The sequence below is a fragment of the Heliangelus exortis genome, chromosome Z, assembly GCF_036169615.1.
Source record: "Heliangelus exortis chromosome Z, bHelExo1.hap1, whole genome shotgun sequence".
NCBI classification, from domain to species: domain Eukaryota; kingdom Metazoa; phylum Chordata; class Aves; order Apodiformes; family Trochilidae; genus Heliangelus; species Heliangelus exortis.
Genome location: NC_092454.1, coordinates 436,214 through 461,975, shown reverse-complemented (window position 1 = coordinate 461,975; position 25,762 = coordinate 436,214). Strand labels below are relative to the sequence as shown.

General features: G+C 43.4%; 1 protein-coding gene across 2 annotated transcripts in view; it reads right to left on the bottom strand.

Moving 5' to 3' along the window:
• Positions 1-353: 353 nt before the first annotated feature.
• LOC139789594 (phospholipid-transporting ATPase IC-like) overlaps positions 354-25,762 on the bottom strand; it is a 31,967-nt gene continuing 6,558 nt past the window's right edge. For both annotated transcript variants that reach the window (XM_071730521.1, XM_071730522.1), the window contains exons 3-29: positions 21,425-21,617; positions 18,571-18,668; positions 17,295-17,408; positions 16,834-16,932; positions 16,658-16,719; positions 16,144-16,216; positions 15,983-16,053; positions 15,156-15,238; positions 14,337-14,495; positions 14,092-14,180; positions 13,786-13,976; positions 12,692-12,900; positions 11,868-11,911; positions 11,565-11,721; positions 10,320-10,508; positions 9,430-9,542; positions 8,802-8,966; positions 8,302-8,413; positions 7,571-7,646; positions 7,198-7,330; positions 5,808-6,090; positions 4,896-5,119; positions 4,057-4,140; positions 3,607-3,852; positions 3,228-3,366; positions 1,915-2,045; positions 354-1,243 (exon numbers count right to left, since the gene is read on the bottom strand). In XM_071730521.1, coding sequence (XP_071586622.1) covers positions 1,013-1,243; positions 1,915-2,045; positions 3,228-3,366; positions 3,607-3,852; positions 4,057-4,140; positions 4,896-5,119; positions 5,808-6,090; positions 7,198-7,330; positions 7,571-7,646; positions 8,302-8,413; positions 8,802-8,966; positions 9,430-9,542; positions 10,320-10,508; positions 11,565-11,721; positions 11,868-11,911; positions 12,692-12,900; positions 13,786-13,976; positions 14,092-14,180; positions 14,337-14,495; positions 15,156-15,238; positions 15,983-16,053; positions 16,144-16,216; positions 16,658-16,719; positions 16,834-16,932; positions 17,295-17,408; positions 18,571-18,668; positions 21,425-21,605 — 3,756 coding nt within the window. In that variant the 5' untranslated portion in view covers positions 21,606-21,617 and the 3' untranslated portion in view covers positions 354-1,012. The remainder of the gene's footprint in view (positions 1,244-1,914; positions 2,046-3,227; positions 3,367-3,606; positions 3,853-4,056; positions 4,141-4,895; positions 5,120-5,807; positions 6,091-7,197; positions 7,331-7,570; positions 7,647-8,301; positions 8,414-8,801; positions 8,967-9,429; positions 9,543-10,319; positions 10,509-11,564; positions 11,722-11,867; positions 11,912-12,691; positions 12,901-13,785; positions 13,977-14,091; positions 14,181-14,336; positions 14,496-15,155; positions 15,239-15,982; positions 16,054-16,143; positions 16,217-16,657; positions 16,720-16,833; positions 16,933-17,294; positions 17,409-18,570; positions 18,669-21,424; positions 21,618-25,762) is intronic.

Below are 25,762 nucleotides of genomic sequence, written 5' to 3'. Positions count from 1 at the left end.
CTCCATCCAACCCCCAGCACTGCCGGGGATGGGGCAGACACAGCTCCTCGGGGGAAGCTGGGATGGGCTGGCAAACACTCTGGGAAAATGCTTTTCCCTTTCGCAGAGGTGCCGGGCTGGCAGGTGAAACACTGCTACAGGCTGCCCGGTGACCAGGGAATAGTTTGGGGTGGAAGGGACCTCTAAAGGTCATCTAGTGCAACCCCCTGCAGCAAGCAGGGAAATGTGACCCATCAGTGACCCAAACAGGGACAGCAGAGGCACCTGGTCACAACCACAGAGTCAGGGGACACAAATGTACTTTGAGTTGGACACAGAGACAGAGAAACTGAGAGCAAGAGGGGAACAAACACCTGAGTGGGATCTCTTTATTCCGGGAGCAAGGAAGGGGTTGGCTGTGGAAGGAAGGCAGGTTCGGAGCCACCTCTGGATCAGTGCAGCCAGCTGCTGCAGGAGGAGAGAGGAGCAGAAAGCACACCCTGTCTGTGTCAGAATTCCTCATAAAACCAGACACTGGCTCCAGTTCATCACCAGATATTCCCAGAGAATCTCAGCCGGGTGAGAACACTCTCAAAAGTCTGATCACCTCTTAGTTATCCTGGCAGTGCAGTGTCACAAGTCAACTGCTGCTCAGCAGTTTGATTTTGGAGACAAAATATGAAATGTAGCTGCAGTTTTACACCAACACATTATTAAAATGTGAAACAGTTTGCAATTCCAGGCATCACTAAAAAACCCAAATAACTGCAAGGCAGGGGCTGTATGCCCTGCACATGTATCCTTCACGTGCACATTAAACAGAACTCGGTTGCTTGAGGATTGGTAGCTCCACAGAGACCTTTCTATGTTTCCAGTAGTCCAAAACCAGGAAGTTCTGTGATAAAACATAGAAATCTTCACATCCTGATGCCATTTGGTTAAAAAAAAAATCCTGAGTTTGTTTAAAAGAAAAAATACAATTCCCCTGTGTGTGCAAGCATTGGGATGAAAATCCTCCCCCAAAGGCAGTCCATCAGCTGGTTTCCCGAGCACCTGTGAGCTGGGCCAGGCTGTTTCCCAGGACTGCATCCAGCGGAGCTCTCTTCTTGCGGATGCTGCGCCCGGAGGCGATGAGGTCGGCGTAGCCGCGCTGGTGGGAGAAGGCGTAGGCGGAGCGGCGTGCGGAGACTCCGCGGCGGAACGCGCTCTGCCGCCGCCTCCACTGCTGCTCCTCCGCCAGGTACTGCCTGCGGTTCTTCTGGATCTGAGGGCAGAGGATCAGAGGGCTTTGTGGATTGCCAGGGAAAACGGAGAGCTGGCGTTGAGAACCCCCGTGGTTCTGTGCAGCCCTGAGCTGCTTCACAGGGGGGTTCTCCTGTTTGTGTTTGGGTTTTTCTGCAAGCGAGGGTACATATGCGTCTGCACATCACCACTGCAGGAACACTCCTGTATTAGTTTGAACCTCACTGATTTACCTTTAAATGTCTGAAGCACACCGAGGATGTGTAATTAATAGAAAGCCTCTCATGCTGTCACTTTAATGTCTCTTTGAAACAACACTACCACAATCTGGACTATTTTCATGCCCACTGGCCAGCTGGAGGCACAACAGAAGCAAACAAAACCTGTGCCCTGTGCTGTCACACGGTGGACTACAACACTGCCCAAATCCAACCCAAATCCCAGCCACCAGTTCCTCCCACACAGGTCTGTGTGGTTCTGGGAAGCCCAGTGCTCAGCCAAAGGATGAAGAAGCCCAGGCTGAATTGGGCTCATCCCATGCAGGGAGGTGCTGGGAGTGCAGAACACAAAGTGACTCTGCTTGGGAGGGCAAAACACCACAGCACAAACATCCCCCAGTGAGACAGCAGGCTGAGCCTGGCCTGAGAGCCGATCTGTGCCAAATTAACCACAGCAGTGTCAGGATCCACTCACCCTGTCACTTTCTGAAGGCCAAATGGCAGTCGACAAGAAACGCTGTGCCACTACAGGAAGTAAGCAAAGAGCAATAGACAAAATCATGGTCAGCCAGAGGTATGGTTGCCTCAGGGCATTTGGAGCAGCTCCTGAGAAGAAAAAGAACAAAAAATAGTTAATTAAACAATCAAGTAAACTAGTTATGAAAGACAAGTAAGATATCAAAAGCCACAGCTTCTTTCCTAAGGATCTAACATTCCACTGTTCTGTATCACAACACCTCTCATTCAGAGAATCACTGTGAAGGGAGCATAATAGGGAAGAATTTCATAAAGCACTTCTATTACTGTGTGTCCATTCACATCAGAGCCCTCCTGAGAGTTCCAGGACACTGCAGGACAAACCCTTGGTTGAGATAAATGGCTTTTGTCCTGCCTCAAAGTGTGTGAGGCAAGAAAAAGTCCTCCCAGTATAACTGGGATATACTGGGATATATATACATACATATATATCCCTATATGTGGGATAGAAAGTGAGCCATGTGTAGCAGCCAAACACCCAATCTCATGGAGTCATATCTTTAGGAACTCTGAAGAGCATAAAGTGATCAGGTAGGAAGAAGTTATAAAAGAAGCCTAAAACATTAATATAGGTCAAAGAAAAACACTATATTAGAGACAGTTACTTTTTCTCAACTGGGTTCAGCTTAAAAATGAGAACATAAAATTGAGGGAGCTTTCTATCTTGGGGGAAGGAGGTGAAATTTAGATCCAAGGTGACGTGAAATATTTGTCACTAGGAAAATTAGGAAGCACAGTTTTCTCCAGAAAAAAAAAAAAAAAAAAAGCCAACCAAACAAAAGAAAACAAACGAACAAAAAAACAAACAAAACCCTATAAAATTCCAACTGGCTGCTTACACCTCGCTGGACTTGCATCAACATCCCAAGGAACTGCTGTCAGCATTTGGCTCTTTGGGGCTTTCTGCTCTTTTCTGAACAGCATTTGGCTCTTCTGCTGACCAGTCAGAGCACCTTGGCAAAAGCATACCCTGCCAGATCACCACTTTCCCTTGAGTTTAGTTTTCATTTGCAGACTGCTGCTGCTGGGCCCTGTCAAGTTCCAGCTCATTTTCATGGAAAGAAAAGAGATACTGCAATCAAGCAACTGGCTCCAAACACAAACAAAATCCTTCCTTGGAAGAGAGTCAGTATTTTACATCATTTCCTTCCACAGGCACCAGGTTCTTGCCATGACATTTTGGCCACAGTTGTGCTCCAGTTACAAAGCTGCCTTAGACAGGAACAAGAAGCATGGAACTTGAGGACTGACCTGTGAACTGAAAGCCAGAAGGAAAGAGCACGTGGATTCCTGCACTGTGTAAGTCAAATGTGATACCAAAGTAAAGTGCAATACTCCCAAATACTGAAAAAGCATTTACAAAAGTCCAGTAAGATGTATCCAAGCCAATCTGAAAGCAAAACAAAAGACCCAAATCAGTTTATTAATTTATAATAATGTCAACTACTCTGAAGTCTGACAGCACTTTGTTTGAAACATCTCTCATCCAGTTACACATCCGTCAGCCAGAGAAGAGAGAAGGCAAAAAAGGGAAGCTTTCTGCATGTTTATATTTGTAGTAGACAAATTTAGAAACATGCTCAGAAAGTGTTTTCAGAGCTACAGAGATCAGGAAGCTAAGGATACTTGCCTGAAAATTGACAACAAATATCAGAGAAGATGCAGCTGTGACAGCAAATGACTGGTAATCTGAAGGTGCTTCTCCATCTTGTCCCATAGTTTTAAGGTAAGCTCCATATGGTATGAAGAATATTATCAGTGAAGTGATAGCTCCATGAAGCAAACTGATAAAGAATTTCTTGTAGTTAAAAAGTAAATCTTTCTGTCCCAAAATATACAGTCTAGGGAAGCGAAGACTCAGTTTGTCACTCACGTCCTTAATAAAGGGGAAGAGTGGAAAAAAAAAAAAAAAAAGTTGCTGGAAAGAGGAATACATTTTATAAAACCAAAAAAAAAAAACCCCAAACAACCCTTCCCCCAAATGCCTTGTACATAAGCCAAAGTGACCAGTCCCAGTGTAATTAAAGATTTAATGTTTTATGCCTTTGGATTCATCTGTAGTTAACAAGATGGAGAATACCTGGTCAAGCAAGCCAACCAGCAGAACTGGGAGACTGGAGTACAGGACATTGTACAGTGTGATGAACCAGTCTTCATATGCTGTCTGCAAGAAGAGGAGCAATTTCACTGGTTAGGGATTTCTTTTTGAAGAAATCTTTCCCTCCCAGCTCCAGATAAAATCCACATGTGCTCTACTACAGCATTAAATTACCTGTCTCAGAGTTTACCCAAAAGACAAGTAGCACGTAGCTCCAAGCTGTGCTGAAACTATTTTTAGCCTGCATTAAGCTACCCCACTCCTTGCTAAACCACCAGTGTCACCTGTCCTGGAACACTCTCAGACCCAAACACCTCTCACCAGGTGTCAGCCTGGTTTGGCTGTGACGAGCACCCAGCACCTCCCGTGCAGGCCTGGGAGCCCTGGGTTCTTGTTATGTTCTGCTTTGCTCCCAACCTTTCAACTCTACGTGAGCTTCAAACACTGCCAGTTATAGCAAGCACATTTCAAGCCTTTCCAGTCAGCAGCTGAAGAGAAAAAAAACTGTGGGTTTGTTTTCCTCCTGATAAACACATTCACTGCCTCACTTCACCTGGGAATATCTGGTTGGGAAAGGTTTCCCTAACTGCTCTACAACAATTCCTTCCTCCCTGTACAACTCTGATACTCACTTTAGTGGCTGGAAACTGTAACAACTGCTGGGCTTGTAACTAATTAGATGAGTAGCTCTCATCTGTTCTCCTACAGAAATTACTGACCATAACTTCAGGTTCCCATCACTTCCCAGGCTAAGCCTTTGCTGTTCTGCACTCAGACACAGATCTGCTTCTTAGCATTACACACAAGCACAGCCCTCTCACCTGGGCAGAAAAGCCATTGAAGAACGAATACCAGATGTGGACGAGCGTAAAAGCAAAGTTTTTGTAGAAAAAATATCTTAAAAACTTGCACATCCTGATGTAAGACCATCGCCCGTGGACCAGCAGCAGCCTCTGGAGGTAGCGGAACTGCCCAAAGGAGTAATCACTGGACATGACAGCTTGCATCCCTTCTTGGCCACTGATCCCAACTCCAATGTGGGCAGCTGAGTGAAGGAAACAACCACCACACACCAGTGAACAGCAGGAAGGGAACAGTGTGGCCGAGGGCAAATCTATCAGTTTCTGTTGCCTGTTTCAGGTTTTCTGCCCCCCTTTCCTCCTGCCTGGAGCCCTCCCTCGCCCTGCTCCTCACTGCCTCCCTCTCCAGACTCACCTGGATTCTCTCTCAGTGCTTGCTCTGTCAGAATGGGCACTGGGAAATTTCACCAAGGGAGAACTAAGCGGTGAGACAGAGCCAACAACCCCCTGAAGGATCTGGCCAGGCAGTTTACAAACACTCTCCTAACATAAACCAGATCCCAGAAGTTGCTTTCTCAGGAAGCAGTTCAGAGAGCAGCAGCTGCAGTGCAGCATGGATAATGCCTCCAAGCATTGCTTTGCTCTTTGTATTTCACTTCTGTGACCCACAACAGGATACTGGATGTAATTCTAGTCCCTTCCCAGGGAATGTCTACTGGAGAAGCACATTAGTAAAAACTACTAACCATTTCACAGAGGGCTTCCTCAGAAAGGGAAAGCACAGGCACAGAAGCCAGCAAAGCCTAAGCCATGTGAACGTGGGTAATGAGACAGATGGTAGAGTCTTCTGAACAAAGAGTAATAGTGAAGAGACTGCAGAAGAGTGCCCAGAAGAGATCTTTCCTACTGAGAGGAGATTTACAGCTGCCTTACTTTTAATCATGTTCACATCATTGGCACCATCCCCAATAGCCAGGGTAATGGCTTTCTTATATTTCTTCACCAGCTCGACCACCATGGCTTTCTGTTTCGGGGTCACTCTGCAGCAGATCACAGCCCTGCATTCACAGGCCAGATCCACAAAGTTCTGCTGCTGCTGTTCTTTGTAAGCTTCAGCCCTCCTTCTCTTCTCACTTTGCTTTTTTTCCTCTTCTGCTGTTCTGGGGAATTTCAGTTTAAGTTTCTTCTTCTTTTTCTTCTCTTGCAGGATTTCATTCTGTGTAACAAAAATACTTTATGTCTCTTCTACACTATTCCAAACCACACTCCAAGGGCTGCTTGTACAATACAGGTAATTTCATTATGCTCCCATCACCCACTTATAGCATTTTAATAAAATGCTCATGCAGAGGAGTGAACAAAGAGCTATGAAAACAATGAAAAGAATGTTCTTGGTGGGATTAACAAAAGTCAAATGCTTGAATTTAGCAGCACAGCACCTCTTGAAGAGTTTAAGGGAGCATTTCTTCTGATGGGAACTAATGCACTTTTGAAATCACTGTATTTAAAGTATTTAAACTTTCCTGTCTCCTATTTCCCCATCTCCTAAAGGAAGCATGTGTGGGGTCAGCCCTGTGGCAGCTCAGCTGGGCAGGGGGTAACAGAGACCTGCAGCCTCATCTGCTGCTCCTGCTGAGCTCCCCCTTGGCATCCCTGGCCTGCTTCCTATGCCTCATGCACGGGTGGGCTTCTCTTTAGACAAAAGAAAGGTTTTGGGCTGGAATGCTGAAACGTGGCAGGTGGTCCCTGGCTGTTCTCTGGACTTGCTCCTTTGCAGGTGTCTGTAGGAGCAGCCTGCCAGCAGGGTGGGTAATAGTCACTGAATTACTGCTGGTCATCTCTCTGCTAAAAGCTTTTTTCTGCTCTCTCAGCTCCTGTGAGAGCACTATATTGCAGGGCTGAGCAGGAAATGTCTCTTTTGTTTCTACTCTTTCCGTCCCATCTCTCATTTCAAGCACGATTTCTGTGCCTGTGCTGGGGCCATGCATCCTGTAGTGCTGGCAGGATCTCTTTCCCATTTTTAATCCATTAGACCAGAATCCCAGTGAAGAATAAACACACTGAAAATCAGACTGTGCCCTTTCAGGGGCTCAGCTTTACTTTGATAGCAGCTACCAGGCTGAAATGAAAGGCCCAAGACATTTCTTTTGTTATTGGGAACTATTTTCAACCTTCAAAACCAACCAGCAGCACAATGGACTCAAACTTTTTGTTGACCGGTTTAGTGCAGCTGCCCAATTAACAGAGTCCTCAGTGAAGGACATGGTGACCTGGTGGCACCCCCTAAATCTTAATTACACAGGAAAGTAACTTGTGTACATACCAGCCAGGAGCCAGTGATTATTAAAGCACGATCTCTACTACCCTGGAAGAAGGGCTCGTTCATCCTCAGAGAGGAATGGGGACTGGATCCTGCTCTGTTCCTCTGGTTTTCCAGACGAGTTTGAAGAAGAGCACTGGAAAGAGAGGTGAGAACTATTACAGAGAAATCAAGGATAAACTTTAAGCTAGATCCAGCCCAGACTAAAAATCTGGAAGAAAGGAATGCAGATTTCTTTGCAAGGACTTTTTTTGCCATGTGTTAGCTGATGTTCCAAGCAGTGCTAAAGCCACAGTGGAAAGGAGATCCCAGTAGTTTGATATAATTCCTGCAGTTTCACATCCCACTAAAGAAATCCTTTGTGCTTTTCACTTGCCTGATATCTTCTCCATAGCAGATTGTTGTTTCATCTGTTAAGAGTTCACACGAAAACCCAATATTTTCAGCAGTTTCTACAACAATAACAACAACAACAACAAAATTTAAAAAAAGGAAAGTATTTACTTAAATTGCTGTCATGAGTAACTGTTGGGAGCAGTCAGAAGTCCCTCAGGTCCTCATAACTAATTTTTGAAGTTATGCTTCAGTATGAGAAGTTCCCTTTTGTTACCATCGTGGATGAACAGAAAATAAAACATGCTTGAGTCCAAATTTAAATTTAATTCCATTTTTTGAGATGAATTAATAAAATGTGTTGCTGAACTGCAGGCTAGCAACTACCAAAAGAAATGCAAATCAGTCTCTGTCAGCAGCACTTGTGATTTCTTTGTAAAGTAAATTTTCACTGTGTGTTGTGGTGTTAAAAGCAGGTTGTCCTGCACTTGCTTGGTGTTTGGAAGAGCAGTAGCTGGGTATTTCCCTGCAGAAGACAGTGACAAGACCAGTCACCCAGTCTAATCTGTAGGAGTCACACAGGAGCCCATCCAGTAACTCTGGCCTGGGAACAGCTGGCATGGAATTCTGCCCAGTTCAGAAATTCCAACAGTTTTGATTTAAGTGGAGTTTCCTTGGGAGCTTTCTGGGAACACATAGTTTAATTCTAGCCTGCGTTTATCCCAGTCCCTGTTGTGCTGTTTGTACCAGCTCTTTGGCTGTAAGTAAACTCACCCTTTTTGTCACCAGTAAGCACCCAGATTTTAATGTCTGCTTTTGAAAGTCTGGAGATGGTTTCTGGAACACCATCCTGTAGCTTGTCTTCAATAGCTGTGGCTCCCAGCAGCTGGAAGATATTTGAAATACAGGTAGGTAGTAGGAATAAATAGTGTGTATAGAAAGCTACTGTATGCAGTGTCTGTGTGTAGAAGAAGGATTCATTTTCAGTTGAGAATTAAACTGTTCTGCAGATGTTTTCCATCTAAGGTAGATTTCAAGCTCAGAATTCAATAAAGACAAACTTATGCCTAGAGAAGTGTCCTGAAAAATAAGCACTAAAATACATTTCAATTCATTCTATAAAGCTCTAAAATTTAGCATGGCTCTAAACTAAAAAAAAAATACTTACAAGATCTAGATAAAAATCTAATAAACAAGGATAACTTATTTTCAAAAAGTTATGTTTATTCTTATCTAAGGATAAAAGTATACTAAGAAAATAAAGTTTTACTTACAATCAGGTTTTTTTCTATTTCCTCATATACTTTGTCCAGAGCTTCATCACGATTTGTTGTAGCTATACTGGCCTCCACAAACTTTTTATTCCATTCTTCAAACTCATCATGACTAATGTCTCTATAGCACAGGCAGAGTGTCCTAAGAGTTTCATTTGCAAAAATCTGAAAGATAATTTAAAAAGCACATCCACAAAACAAAACCTTTTATCTGCAAACCAAACGTAAGAGGTAAGATTGTAAACATTTGGTAAGACTGATAAAACAAATCTGTCTGCATAATTATTCCTGGACATTTCAGAAATGCCAAAAATTAAATTATAGCTGACAAGACAGTCTGAACTGAAAGACTGGAGAGGTGCCAAAAAGAGCAGAGTGTAGCGATAACTATGAAAAAAGAGCACATAGTCAAATTTTAAGTTCACTTTTCATGACACTCCAGTGAACACATTTTTAAGGTCATGCATGAAAACTTATATTGCCTTGATTGTTTCTCAGGCTTGGGACTTGTAGGACCCATTACAGGTCTGCATTTGCTTTAATAGCTCAGGAGAAGGAAATTAATAAAATTGGATTATAGAATGAAATAAAAAAATAATTAAAAAAATAATATAAAACACAAACGTACATCTAGTGCTTCTTCTGTAGCTTCTTTCTTTGGATTCCTTGGGTGCAACCGTTCATAAATTACTGTGTCAGCTCCCTTACAATATAGCCTTATATTTCCACCTGATTCTCTTACTGTGAAGTAAAATGTGAGAGGAGGGACAGGATGTTAGAGTCCATTTAAATAAAGGAATAGTTTCCAGTGAGATTTTTCAGTCTACTTCAGTTAAGTACCAAAACTGCAAGACCATGTTTCTTCTTCATCCTCTCTACTGTTGTTCAGTTAAGTAACCTTCCTGACAAGTACATCTCTCCTCTTTCATGACAGGGTAGGATACTTAAAAGCTCCAAAAGACTATGTTTTGGACCATGGTTCATACACTGTTAACATCTCACTCACCCACAGGAGCTGGGCAGAGACATTTGTCAGAGATGTGACACACCATAACCATGATCTTAAAAAACAGCAGATCTCTAACTGATTCCCATGGGTTCCAGTAACCTATTTCTGTAAAGATTGTTAAAATCAAAACTGAAAGAGCTACTTACACCTCAGCCTGCATACCCAGTGTTCCAACAGCTAGAGGAACACACAGCTGGTTTGTTCTCTGGGGGAAAAGGGGAATAAATCCTCTTTGCAGCATTTCTTCAGGTCTATGACTCTACTAAAGGGACCCAAGATTGTCTTCAGCAGAGGCCACATCTGAGCCCCAGGACTGCCTAGGGGACACACTGGCACCTCACTGCAAAGCCTCTCTTTTGCTACCCAGAGCTGTGTGGGTTAAAATCTCCCACAGGAGTGTGTGCTACACAGCTGTAAGTCCTGACTTCAAACTGCTTCCCTGGCACCCCCTTTTTCAGCCGTGAGACACAAGTGGGCCCTCGTGCAGAGGTTGGTTGTGATGGGCTCACCAATGACAGACATCCGCTTCCTGTCGCTGTTGAAATCCAAGATGGCAAGGACATCATAAGTTCTTTCAATCCCCATTTCACTTATGGTGATGGTATTCTGTGTCCGTGACAGGAAAACGTAGCCAAAGTTTCTGGCTGCTGTAACCAGGGCCCCTTCATCTGGGGAAGCTGCTTGGTAATAGAGCTGGCCTGGACCATGGAAAAAGTGAAGAGAGAGGCAGGGTACACCTGAGCATTACAGGGGCATTTGGACACCTCAGAGAAAAAATTGACACACATTTCTGTGCCGTGAACACAGAGAAGAGGGAGTAGAGACAGCCCTGCTTTTTATTATGTGTGCTTTCCAAACAGTCACAGGACCCTCTTCCCTCCAGGTAGAAAAGTAAAAACCGTAACTTCTCTGTCTCAAAACAAATACAACTCAAATATTTTAATTTCTCAATTTATCATTTTAAGCATTTCCAAAGGAAGCTCCACAGAACAAGTCCTTGGCCACAGACATGAACATAATGTAGCAGAAAGAGGAAGAGTAGGAAAGGCAAACAAGGACAAGAGATTGTTGGTCTCACGGAGACCTGGCAAAGGTGGAAGTAAAGCAGTTTCACTCTTTAGTATTTTAATTGTCTTCCAACCTTGTTTTTCACATTCATGAATGTTTCAATATCTATTCACCTTTAAATTTAGTTTCTATTACATTTTTGTAATTCATTTTGGTTCTTTGCTGTCAGTACTCTTAGGACAGACATCCATGATTTGTAGAGGTCTGTGAAGGTGAGCGCAGGAGTAAGACATGAAAGTCTCATGCTGAAAACACTTGTTTCTTCACACTGAAAACAAGTTTCCAAATGTGTTTGTACTTTCACACGTGTATGTGGAACCAGAGACCATGCTATGTCTTTATTGTTTTATTTGTTTATGCTCTGGAGATTTTAAAGATGTATTTGAACAGACACAAGAGCTGTAAGATGAAAACACAAGACCTCTGTGTAAACTGTTCCATTTCTGTGTCTGCTGTTATTTAAGATACTGACTTGCCACAACTGTAACTGCAATAAAGACAGCCCTCCTCCCTCCCATAAAGAATCAGATAAACTCAGCACAGGGAATAGCTCTTGCTTTTGTTTCATTTAATTAGCAGCCTAACACTCCTTCTAACTTACGGGACCGAACTTCAGACCCCACCCTTGTGCAACTGGATTGGAGTTTTTGCTTTACACAAGAAAAAACCCAGATAAACCTACTCACCTTCAGAAGTGTCAACCATGACTGTGTGGCAAATGGCAAGCAGAAAGAAGAACTTTTGAACTTCTGGCTCCTTTCCAGCTTTTATTTGCTCTATCAGGTAGTGATCGTAGAACAAGAACTTTCCATCTGCGTACATGTTCCAGCTGAAATCCACCTGCTGCTCAGAAAACAGAAGAAGAGAGAATCTGTGTTACCTCCTGTGCAGCTGCTTTGTGCCTACCTGCATCTCTTGATGCTTTGGCAAGGGAACCTTCCCTCTTCCACAGACACTGGGGACTTCACTGCCAGATGGGACTGACCTACCTCAGGGTGGCTCTGAAGCTGCCCCGCTTCATCCCGACAGTCTCCTGCAATGCAAGCACCATCACTTAGAAGGCACAGGACAGAATAACAAAGGTTTTGCAGTCTAATCACAAAATAAAAAATACATACAATATCTACTACAATAGAACAGCTCAGATTTTTTTAAAAAAGGCAAATTAATTCACAGCAGCTGAACTTGTGTATCCCAGAGACACCAAAGCAAACACAAAGGAAAAAAAGCATGCCATGGAATTGTCATTAAACATCCATGTTGTCTTAAAACTGCTTTCACTATCAGAAATTCCTCACCTCTTCAGAAGTAGGATGTTTCATAAGCACATGGCATTAGCACACTGAGTTCTTCATTATTTGGAGTTGCCAAACAATAGTTTGGAAGTACATATGCTGCCTATACCAAAAATTGAAACCCAGACAGGACTGAACATGGAAGTAACTAACATGGAAACGAAGAACTGCTGATTGAACTCCTTAAATGTTCTTATTTCTTTCTAGATTAATTCTGTCCCTGAAGGACTTCTACCAAACATAAACCTTTCTGTAAATCACTAAGTCCTGACTTTTCTACTGAAACGTTTCTGTTCAAGTCAATCAGTTTCCTCTTTTTGAAGGGGAAACCCCCAACAATTCAATTTTACTGGAGCTTTACTCCATGACAGAGCTAAATTGTGGCAGCTCAGTTCAACCTAAAAAGCCTCATGTGCAGACAAACATTACCACTCCTGCTGGTTTGTGCAGGGGCTTCCCTGTGTTCCTCTGACAGCCCAGAGCTCCTGTGCCAGCCATGGTTTCCACACCAGACTCACCGTATCTTTGGCCATTTATGCAACATTTTTTAAAGGTCATGATGTTCTGTGTAAGGGTTCCTGTCTTGTCAGAGAAGATGTACTGGATCTGCCCCAGCTGCTCGTTCAGTGTGGTGGTCCTGGCCTTGGCAGCCGTGTCCTTCTCAGGGTAATACATTTGCAGGTCCCAGTTTATAAAATAGCTTTGGCCCAAACGGATCACTTCCACACTGAGGGAAACAAAATGAGTTTTCTTACTGCCAGAAGCAACTCGTACTTCAAAATACTGACAGGTTATCAGTTCCAGGGGACTGGGGCTGTTTTCCAGGACTCAGATTGCCCACGTAGCTTAAGACCAAAGGATTGCACTTAGCAGAAGGTTGGGGAGCACCATCATCCCTGCAGCAGCCACTCAGCTGAGCTGGGACCACACAGCTCAGCTTCAGCAGCACTGCAGCAGCTGGGGAAAAGCATTTCAGCCTCATCAAGCCCAAAGCATCAACAGAAATCCCTCTGGGGAAGAGCATTTTAAGTACAATGTGGAGAAGATCAATCAGGTAGGAGTCTGGATGACTTCAAGTATCTTACAGACAGGTTTGTCAAAGGCAAAACTATTCATATTTTATGGAGCAATAAGTCCCCTTTTTTCGGAAACAAATCTAGAAAACATGATTTTTTTCCATTTTCATATTATTTTTTCAAGTAGTTTCCTTTGTGCACTGTGATTGTGGAGTTAGACTGGGAAGATAAATACTACAGGATCCAGTCTCCAATTTTGTCAGTGATCACTGCTTGGGAGAACTTTTTCCTTAGTCAAATACAGAGCAGATAGGCTTAAAACTGTAGGAGAAGCCTTGAATTCTAAGTCAAAGACTCCTGACTGATGAGTTTATTTGAAAACCATACAGATTGCTCTCTTGTAAACCCTCAGTGAAGAAGGTGAGTGTACCTGATGTCTTTTTAGTGAGACAGAGAACTAATATTCTTTCCCACCTGACATGAAGCTGTACTTGTTACCCTCAGTGGGAAATCAGGTCCATTCACTGTTATTCCATGGGCTAAGTAGTTCAGCCCCGTCCCCTGTTCTGCTATTAAAGACCAGGGTGTTTGCCTACCTGACATAGAGGGAGATGGGAACCATGGTGTTCAGAACAATGATGTATCCCCAAAAGTTGAGGAAGCCTCTGTAGGGAGGACTGAAGTCCTGTGCATCATAGAGGTACCAGGAGGAGTTGCCAATCTGCTGCTCCCAGTAAGTGTGCCCGATGGCCAGGCCAGCTGACAGCAGGATCAGGAGAACAAAAATCTGCAGAGTACACAGAGACACCTCAGAAACATTGCCTCGAGCTTCCTAAATTTGCATTCACCCTACTCACATAAAATGAACTCAGACAGCTGAACTTTAAACAAAAAAAGCTTACAGTGTAGACCATGTAATTCATAAGGGAGTCAATTTTTGTCCTTTTAAATCTTGTCTTCCCACTATTTTTCATTATTTTTGTATCAGCACCTAGAAATAAAGATAAAAAATGAGGAATTACAACATATAAACAAGTGTTGGTGTTACTATTTTACAAGCCTGGGCCGTAAAATACAGAAAATGTTATTTGATAAAGGTGTTATGCTTTTAATCAGTTAATATTACACATGTTCAATTCATAAATACCTGCAAATATGACCACTCCATGGCAGAAATCTGTATTCCTGATTTTACACCCACGTAATAAAATCTTATCAGCATCCAGTGGATAACCTGTGTTTCTCCAGAACAATGTTCCTGCAAACTTATCCAGTCTGTTATTAGGCTCTTCACACTCAATCACACCTAACAAATTTGGAGGAGAATAGGTTAATATGCAAGAGTTAAATAAAAATGCATTGAATTGTACCCACCACACAAGTAATCTTACTTCATAAGGTTGGGTTTTTCGAGAAAATGAGTGTTTTGAGTAAACAATCTCTTTGAAATGTAAGCTGTAAAAACACTCTTTTCCCCCTTTTTTTTTAAGCATTTGCCATTTTAAGATTGCTGCAAAATTCAGCTTGAGATAAAATTCTGTGAGAGGTCTCACTAAGAAAAGGGGTTCCTGCCCTCCAGGTTTCCAGAATGCTCCCACAAAGCATCTAGATCATGATGAGAAATTTGAAAGGACAACAGAAGATATTTTCCTGGTCCAATTCCAACAGCAAACAATTTTTTTTTTTTGCACAGCAGGCATGCAAACACTCTTAAAGGGCTCCAGCATCCCTGCTCATGGTGCTGTAGCTCACTCCTGGCAAAGGTCTCATCTCCAGAGCAGGTTTTGTGCAGAACCAGTTTCCTTTGGGCAATTTTCTTCCACTGCCTCCTGACAAAAGCCAGGAAGCCACCAGCTGCAGAATCACAAGCACCCCTGGCAACACTTCCGTCCCCACCCAGGGTTTATTTACTTGGGCTGTAAACTGCCTGAGCAACATTTGAATAAAAGAATAAAAGTGTACAAACCATTAAAGTCTGCCATTGCCCTCTCTTCTTGAAGGTGTCTGTGCGTTACCTCCAGGGCCATTTTGAATTTTAAGTTAGTCTCACTAAGAAGAAAGGAAGAAAAAGGTCATTTTATTAAAAATGTGGATGTAGGAAAGATGTTTGAACAAAGTTAAATTAAGCAAATCAATATGCCACAGGTGCCAGCCTCCTACATGGGAGCAAAGGCAAAGCCATGGATTTGCATGGACATGAAGTGTTCATGAAGTTTGAAGTCATGGTTATTTGAAAGCAACATTTAGTAACTGATGCTCCTGAAAGCTCCAGCAGAGAACAAACCTTTTGCAACAGAAACAGGACCTTGTTTTGCTCGATGTTGTAAGTCACAGTTTCTAAGATCACTAGAGGCTGAGTGAAGAATATACCACTCATCCAGAAAAACTAACATCTCCCCTCATTAGGTGAGGTCCCTATCATTAGGGACCTCTCAAAAATAATTCAGCACTAGTTTTTCTGATGACATGAACTGAAACAATATTTACAAAGCAACATGAGAGTAAAATTTGTTTTAGCTGAGCCCTTTTTGTCAAAAACTCCCAAAGAAAAATATGTATTATTGTTTTCCCACTGACAGGGAATAGGACAAGTTTAAAATCCTACAAAAGTCCAGGTTGGAAGAAACCTCTGGTACTCGTCAGTCTTTACATGGACAGAGCTTTACATGTTTGGCTTAGCAAGTGACAATTAGAGACTGTAACAGACACTTCCCACTCTTTTAGCCAAATTAGTAACTTCTTGCTCAGAAGCAGGCAAATTTAAATCCAAGAAATCCTTAAACAGAGCCTTACCCATCTAGTTCAGCTGTCTCTACATAGCAAAGACTGTTTGGTTCTGAGCTGGATAGCAGCAAAATATCAGCCTAGAAAAACAAAAAAAAAAATTAAGCATCAAATAAACTCAAGTCAAGATTCATGCAGAAACATACAACAAATCTATATTAAGTACTTACAGGAACAAAAGTATTTTTCTTCAGACGAATTATATCACCAACTTTAATATCTTTCCATTTTGTGTTCTTGAACCTAACATTAAGATAATTTAATAATATTAGTATTTAATCTAGAACACTGTGAACTCTATAAATCTTGCAGTATTAAATTTCCCTTGCTATAAAATCATTAAATCTTGGCAGGGTGTGTTTTTTTCATTTTGGTAACTGCAATTTAGTTGGGGATCTCTAACTCAGAAGTCAAACTGCTTTTTCTCTTCCCTCTTCACCTGTGTATGAATTTCTGCCCTTCTCTCCAGAGAAGTTGCTCTTATTACTGATTTAGTGTTACACAATTAAGTTTAAATTACTCCTTTGGGCAATTCTCCTTCATTTTCAATTAGGTTTTCACAGAGACATGGGAAATAATAAAGGACAAAATGCTGAACTTTCCCTATCACCTGTGGCTTAAAACCTGTGATGAAACTTAGTAACAAACAGCACTCACAAAAGTGAAGAAGGAAACAGTACAAACCTTCCATCCTTGATGACCTCACATGTCCTGTTATTAACCTCACTGTCCATCCTGTGACGAGCCTGAAAAGCAGGAGCAGAGAATGTGCTCCCTACTGCGTGTCACAGTGAAAGAAATTAACAACACTGGGTTGTTGGGGTTTTTTGCTTTTAATATTAACAAAAGATGTTTCTTACAATGTCATCCACTAGGTCTTTGACTGCAGTGATTCCCAGCACCAGGAGCAAGGGCAGCAGCGTTGTGTACCACGACAGGGTTGTTATTTGGGGAATTGACTAAAAAAGACAAAAAGTATTATCTATCACTCAAGGTCAACTTTGAGACATTTAATGGTGATCTGATTATAACACAAGAAAGGAAACCAACACAGAGAGAGAATTTTAAGTCAAGTTGTGAAGATGAACAGAAGTCTTGGAGGAGAGTTTGAGCTTGCTGCCCTGCCTCAGCATCACCTCTTTAACAATTGCATTTCTGTGAACATGGGCTTATTTTCTGCAGTAGTTCAGAGAGAGTCCCCCACAGAGTCCCCTGTGATTCCCTGACAGGATAGCACCCAACTGTGTGATAAGCATCATGTGGCTCAGTAGATCAGCACCCCAAATTAACACACAGTTACCATTCTCTCTGCCTTTCTTACCTGCAAAATAAGTAGAACGAGGAAATAGAAGTTGGCTGCTCTTTTAAACTGCTCAAACAGATTCAGTGGTAAAAAAGTGATAGGGTTGTACTTGTATGTCTTGATTGCATTTCCCTGTTGAAGAAAAATAGATGTCATTCACAACAGCAGATTCTTCTTACCTTACAAATGTGCAATTCATGTTTTTAAGTAAAACATTTTACTAGGGTAATCCTTCCTATCAACTTGGTTGGAGTTGCACTTTTCCTCAACAGTTTAACATGGGTCATCATCTTAACAAAATAAGGCAAAAAAAGGCCTGTTTCACTGACATTAGCACACCCCAAAAAGCATCTCAGACTAAAGCTTTGACTACACTGATACTGCACAGTACCAGCATGGAAAGGTGACAGCCTGTCCCCACAAATGACAGGGAGCACATGGCACTGCCAGATGAGCACAGAGAAGAGGAGGAAACTTCTGTGCTCCCCTCCTTGTAGGCAATATTCTCTGTGATGCCTCCTGACATTACATTACCTGCTCAACACAGGGTCTCACTGTCAGGGATACAATTGCTCTTGGGCATCAGACTACAAGCAGTAAATCCAGACACAAAGGACTGCTAATTAGGCTTCTTCAGGAGGGACAATGTCAGACAAGCAAGGGTTATCTCTCAGGAGTGCCAGTCCCTACCTAGTCCAAGCATGAAGGATTTTCATTTGTTTAGCTCTACTTTTAGCATTTAATTATTAAATGTTCATAGTCACACCTGAAATAATCCCAAGTCTGCAAGGCAGGTGTCTCAGCAGGGAACCAGTGCAGACAAAGCCCAAGTGTCCCCCTGCAGCCTCAGCCTCTGTTACTCACAAGCAGCACCACATACAAGCATCCTAGCTTTATATCAAAAAATTAGGACCAGGAAAAAAAATAATTCAATCTTTTGTCCTGATAAACAAGATTAAAATGTCTCCTTTATCATAATCAGGTGTATTTAGACAGTTTAAATGACCTGATATGCCCAAATGTCTACTTTTAGGGCTGCCCCTGTCTATCTTAATCAGGGTATTGCCTGATACTACACTGACACTTCTTGTATGAAAGGTGACACTTTATGGAGACGTTTGCAACAGTCATAGCTGAGTAACAAAAACTTGGCACTCAGACTGAGGACACAAGCCTAAGGAATCATCAGCTGTGGCTTTTACACAAACCAGCAGTGGCTGGGAAGGTCTCAGTGAGATTAAGTATTCACCCTGACAAGTACTATTAGCACAAAGCTGAGATAAAGAAAACTTACTGAATATTTGCTTCTTTTGAAACACAGAAAAACTGTTCTCTTAAACTGGGGCTGTTCGTAGAAGCGTTCATCATTGGCTTTAACTTGCCAGCTGCAGTCTGGAAGAGACAAAGCAGAATGGGTCAGCACCTCACAATAAACATAAACAGAGGGGAACAAATCTGCCAGTTTCAGGTTTTCTCTTTCCATCTTTTATAGGTACTTTCAGTTGAAACAAGACTGGGGACTGCTTTTTAGTACTTTGTCTAAAAAGGGTTTTCCAGAAGTTTTCAGGCTATTTGTTTTTCCTAGGGGCAGGTATTTCAGTGTGCTAAGAGTCTGTTGAAGTCCAGTTACTCAGTGTTTTCTACCATGTGTGTCTACCTAGCACTCAGTGGTTAGCATCTTCCTTTCTATTCCTCTTCCTGCACAGACTATGGGATACTCCCTCTCTCCCATCATCCAGGCCTGTTCCTCAGGAATGGGTTGGTGATTCCCAGGAACACATTTTTCTCTAATGCTCACTATCCTAGTGTTTTCAAAAGTTCTGTTCTTATTCTATGTGTCTGTTCTCTCCTATGGGATTTTACCAAGGCTTTGTGTATTTTATGAGCAGCCTTCATCACTCTTGTTAGCCTAAATCCTACAAAGTCCATCTTTAAATGGAGTTCATCTGGGGATATACACAGCTTTTGTCTGACCACTGCTACTGTCAGAATGCCTCCTGCTGTCAAGTTCTTTTCCATGCTCCCCTTTTCCCAGGCTACCTCCTTCCCACAAGTCAGGCCCTGCCCACACCAAAGAAACTCCCCTCCGAATTCCTTCAGCAAGTTCTTAAGATGATTCCCAGGAGCTCTTTGCCTGCCTGGGAAGGATGAGGCAGAGGACATTTTGCAATCCAGTTTTCCTGACTCATCAGCCAAATATCTCCCCCTTTTCTCTGACCCACAGTAATTGTCCTTAATGGGTGCTCCTCTTGGTTTCATGGGTTCCTCGTGACCTGGGCACATCCAGCACTGTGGAGCATGGATGGGCTGAAACTCCCCGAGGCAGAGGTGTGGGGTGGGGACTGGCACCCACTGCCAGGGCCCTGGGGAAGCAGGGGTGAAGGTGCTCCAGGGCTGCTCTGAGGTAGGAATGACTGATAAGGCTGATTAACTCAAACCCAGCCACAAAGCTGCTGCTTTTTTTTTTTTTGCTTTTTTTTTTTTTTTTTCCCCCATCCAATGCATTAATCAAGTTCTTGTTTGACATGCCCAGGGAAGCTGCCCCATCCCTGGAAGTGTTTAAGGCCAGGCTGGATGGGGTTTGGAGCAACCTGGGCTGGTGGGAAGTGTCCCTGTCCATGCAGGGGGGTCAGACCTGGCTGATAAAGTCACTTCCAGCCCAAACCAGCCTGTGAATGATATCCAGGATCTCTGGGACCACACAACTTTCATTTCCAGCATAATGGTTGCAAGCTGAGAAGATAATGAAGACATCTTTAACATCTCTTACTTCCTTACAGCTTTTGCTCTGGTTTGGAGTTCAAAGGAAGTCTGCCATACCCACAGTTCTAGCCCACATTTTGGGTAAGAATTGGGGTAACATTAACTGTATACAGAGCAGGAGCTCGTGGTTACACTGAACCAGGGGAAACTACAAGCCCTTTGGGGGACAGAATGAAAACTCAACTCCCTGTTTTCAGACTCCCTCCAATCCACCAGGATAAAGGAAAAAGCAGAAAGTTTCAGAAAAGAAACTGAAGGTCTAGGAGGTCCTGTTTCAGGTTTGTTTCTCCCTATTTTCTTTTTCTTGTGATTATACCAGGCCATAAAGCAAACCTGTGGTTGCTGATGTACTGCATCTACAGAATAAAGTACCTGGAGATAAATAAAAAGAGCAAGGAGAGGAGGGAAGAGAGCAACAGTCATGATGAGAACTCAAGAAAATGTGATGGATGATGAGAGGTTAAGAGAACTCTGTTTATTCTACAGATTATGTTACCCCAGTCATTGTAAAAAAAACAACCAAACAAACAAACAAAAAAACAACAACCAAAAACCAAAACACAACAAAAACAACCCCAAAACTAAACGTGTAATAGGTGGTTATAAAATGAAAACAATTAATAGGTGGTTGTAACATTTGAGGTGATCAACTGTTCCCCATTGCCACGTGAATAGGAAATCTGTACATATTAAACAGGCAGTGGCTAAATAAAAAGTACTCACATTGCAACACTGAGAAGAAGGTATTTAGGGTAGCTACAGACTTTCCTTGGACAAAGGTTAGGGACAGGTATGTCTAAAACAAGCCAGAGAGGTTGCTCCTGTTTATGTTCCTGTGCTGGCAGCAGCACACAGACTGTCTCCAGGGGGTTCTCTGAACTCCTGCTACTCACCCAACCCTTCTGTGAGCCTGAAACCACTGCAAGTAAAGTCAGGAGGCTAAAAAGTTAGCAATGAAGATGAAAGATAATCTGTGCAAGACTTAGAAAGCAGAAATACATGCAAACCAGCTGACAAAACACAGCAAAGTTGCTTATGCTGGCTCAGGTCTCCAGATGATGGAGAAGACAGGGATCTGAAGTTCCATGGAGCAGTTCTCAGACCACAGGCTACGTACACCTTGTGCCTGCCTTAATTAGGACGAGGTCACCCTGCAGCTCTACGCAATGAGCAGAGGCAGAGGTCTGGCTGCAGATGGGAATGAAGCTGGTTATCATTCTGCCCCTTGTTAAACTGCATTGCCATCAATTACTCCTCCACAGCTCCAGATGAGCCATTCCAAATCCTACCCCACCAACCAGCACAAACATCAAACCGATCCATGGACAGCTCAGCCTCTGCATTCAGCATCCTTTGCTCCCCACACCCAGATTCTGTCAGGTTACCTCTCCTCAGAGTCTCCCTTCCCTCGTGGGTGCCTCTGCTGCTGGGGCTGTGTCCTGGCTCAGCCCCAGGCTGATGATTCTCCAGCTCGTCCTCCGTCTCATCGTCACTGTACGGCATCACCTCGTCGTTGGGCTGGGAGTCCTCATCCAAGGTGGTCTCTGAATCCCTTTCTGAGATCATCCTGCTGGTGTCCTGCCAGCATTTCATGCAAATCAGGGAAAGGAGTTAGTGTAGCAAGAGCTGGCAACCAGGGCTGTGATCTCACTCTGTTGATCCTGGTCACCAGAAGCCACATTTGAAACCAGTTTCCCTGGGAGAGCGTTGAGCAGGGGCTGGGTTTTCCATCACAGACCTAAGTCATGAGGCCCTTATTTTCACAGCCCTTCGTCACCATTCTGCTCTGTGTAATTAATTACACGTGCTCACACGCCAGCCCAGGGAACACCCTGTGCTCCTGGCACAGCACACCTTGAGCGGGGAGAGGAACCTGGGAGCCTGCAGACACCTGGCAGGGCCAGCACCAGGCACTCAGCAGGGCAAGCCACACCATCGGGGGCCCCTCCATCCCAGCCTCTCCCAAACCAGCCCTCACCTCCTCTCCCCTCTCCAGAGGTTACTCCTCATTGCAAGTCTTGGTGTCCAAAGGCCCCAGGAAGTTTATCACAAATTTGTGGCTCAGCACACAAGAGCAGACAGTGGAAGCTGTGATGATGTGTGTGTGCACCTCTGCCCAAAGTACTTCAGAATGTGCAAGTGCTTCCCAACCCTCGAGCACCATCATGTGATCTCCCAGCTTGGGATCTCCCCTTGCCATGAAGTTTATGTCAATTATAGCTCTGGGAAAACTCCCAATGTAGCTGTGAGTTGGGCTGCTGCAGCTGGAGGATCTCAGAGAGGAGCAGGATGTGCAGCAGGGGATCCCTGCCTCCTCCAGCATTTTAAATCTCTGAGATATCTTCTCCAGCTTAAGGTATCTGCTGCACAGACATCATCCCATTAACTGCTTGTAAACAGAGCCCAGCAGCCATCTACTCACGTGCAGCTCCCTTCCAACCAGCACCTACAAATGGGCTGACACCAAACCCTGACAATATCCGCATTGGTTTCTATTTTTGTCAAGCCAAATGCTTTCCCATCTTTAATATCTCTTATAAGAGAGATATAAATATTACATGAGCACTTAATATGCTACTCAAATGGCACGACTGCTGGCTGGGAGCCCAAAGCCTGCAGCACTCAGGAGCCACAGCACTGTGCTGATTCAAGTCTGGCAGGTTACAAAATAAGCCAAAACCACCAGGTATCATATGAAGGCACGTTCTGATATAATATGAATTAATATAACTTCCCCCATGACCCACTCAAGCTGTTCGAAGCTGCTCACTGATGCAATTAGCCAGGGATACGACAGGTAGGCACTGACATGGGTGTGGAACCTGAAACTTTGGTGAAAAGATCATTTATTTTCCTAAATAGCCTTGGAATTGGAGAGTTCACCTCATGACACAGGAGACTCGAGTTCAAACTCAGGCATCTGAATACCTCACTGTGGTATTTTGGTTTATTTCTCCTCTTTTTACCCCTTCTGTTCTTTCTCAGCTACCACCCCATCCCCAGACAATCTCATATTTCACCTAATAAAGAAAGGAAGAAAAGTATTAACCAGAAACCTGAATCAAAGATTTATCTCCAGAGCAACCTACTCATTACCAGCTGAGTCGTGGGGCCCAGGACAACATGTACAGAACCATGGCAGGAACAGGTCCCTGATGCAATCCCCACTGTTCCTCCTCTGCTGGTGGCAAGCAAGCCAGGGCCAGACTCTGCACCCACATCTCTGCTTTGGGCTTACATTCACTCAGATATTCTGGGGACTGAATGTCTGTTCAGGCAGAAGAAATTCCTTATGTTTTCAATCCCAAGCTGTTTGATGGTTGGACTCAGTGATCTGAGAGGTCTTTTCCAACCATGGCATTTCTGTGATAGTGTGAATATGAGACAAAGCCCTCTCATAGCAGGACATGACATTCAGATCCTCTCTGAAATAAACATACAATACCCATAACTGCAGGAAGGTCTGCAGTAGCCATGGATTCTGCCCTGCTGATACGTGGGGACTGCTGGGGGGGAGTGCTGAAGAGCCTTACGTGTGCAGTCCTTAGAACAGAAAATACCACCAGACCTTGGAATTGCTCTCCCTCTGAGATAAACAAAACCAGCCTATAGCCCCAGCACACACAGATTCAGCCTTTAGTCTATTAAACTTTACTCATTAACTGTTTAATGATTAATGAACTCATTAATCTTGCAAAGGGTTAAATGAGATGTCAAAAAAACCACTGCATTTGTTTCCCATTACAGATGCACAGTTCAATGGAAATACCTCACATGCAAAGAGAAGCAGCCTGTGCTGCTGGCTGCAGGAGACAGGGCAGGGATCTCAGGCAGTGTTTGCTGCATCCCTGCCCCAGGGACCTCCAGGGACCTCCCCTCTGGCATCCCCAGAGCCTCCTGGGCAGCACTGCTGCCTGCCTGCTCCACACACAGCCTGCCCCTGGGGACCAGCAGTGCCCCAGAGAGCAGAGAGGGGGTGTGGGGATGAAGGTGAAGGAGTCTGACGGTGACAGGGTGACAGAGAGGGTTAGAATTGAGTTTCTTGACACCTGGTCTGCATGAAAAGGGCTGGCTGGGGTGTCAGTGCCATGTCAGAAGTTCAGAGGAAGATGGGGAGGGATCAGGAGGTGAAAGAGGAGAAGGGAGGAACCGACAGCAGAGAGCAGCAGAGGTGCCAGCTAGCAGGGGATGGGAAAAGAGGCCAGCACACATCCACCAGGATGCAGGATGGAGACAGCAGAAACCAAGGAGGAAATAAACAGGGCAGGAAGAGAGGAGGCTCCTACTGATTTTTGCAGCAGTTACTATTTTGAGGAGGAAAAAAGGTACCACAAGTAATAAAACAAACCAAAACAAACAAGAAGGTAGAAAGGTGATGCCATGCAGGGGGAACAGATTATTTATGAACAATGGTGAAATAAAATAAATCAATGGTCCCATCTTAAAAGGATCTCCTCTCAGAAGAGAGACAGACGATTTCTTATGTTCAGACCTGAGCTGAACTAACAAACACTTACAAAACAGCCTTTCAAGTGAACAAAAAAAGGGGTTGGGTTTGCTGGAACTGGGGACAAAAATGTTTCAAACAATAGTTCACCACCTGGTTTTCCCTTTTCACAATAACATAACCTGAAATGAACACTGTTTTTATGGATCTTGCATTGAATAGACTTATCAAAAAGCTAAAACCAAATTTCTCTGAAAGAATTCTCTCTCACATCAAGCTTAGATTCAACCAGTGATTAGTAATGTTTGAACATACGTGGTGGGAAAAAAAATAATGAGCAAAACAAAATTCCAGCACAAAAACCACTGCGCAGCTCCTCTCAGAGACAGAATGAGCATTTCCTAAAATGAGACCTACTTGGCTATCTGTAACATTTAAACCTTGAAGGATTCTGCTGCTGGGGGATCAAGTTGAGCAGTTGCAAGGGCAGAGAACTCCACACTGGCAGCATATTTACACACAAGTAACTTTCTGGCTGCTCGTGCCTCAGGGCATGTACCAACTAATTGGGAATAACTTAAACCTTGGTGAAAAAAAAAAAAAAAAAAAAGAAAAAAAGAAAAAACCAAACCAAAACCAAACCAACACATTTATTGCACTTGTTTGAAGGCAGTAAACCACAACAACAAAAATAATCCTATTCTAAATTCTCCTCTGCATATGGCACTGTTACAAGACTGAGGAGCCCAAGCAGCATAACTTGAATGCTGCAAATCAGAAAATCAGGTACTTGCTCAAAGCAGCCCTAAAACAAAGTTACAGATCCATCTAGAGCAAAGCATATATATAGTAAAAGATTTTAGATGCTGCTGAGTTTGTTACTTTTATTTATTGTGGACATGAAAACCTGGAATATGAAGCAGAACAAGCCTAGCAATCACATACCTGCCAGACATCAGTCCCTAAGAACAGAAGCACAGCCTGCAGCCTCATCCCCTTAGCACATTATTCTGCACAGCCAACTCACACCTTTCTGCAGAGCTTAGTGCAAGAGTTTCTCAAACCTTGCCACAGACCCTTGTTGAAGAACATAATAACATCAATATTTTAAGTAAGAGTCATAAGCCAAACTCAGATAGTACAAAAAGCAAGCTCAGAGAGACCTTTGTGAACTACTTCAGGTCTCTGGAGTTAAAATAGGGCAAAAATTCTGCATCAAGATGCTTCACTGATATTTAAGTATGTGTTTAAAAAGAAAAGGAAATAAATTCAAAGC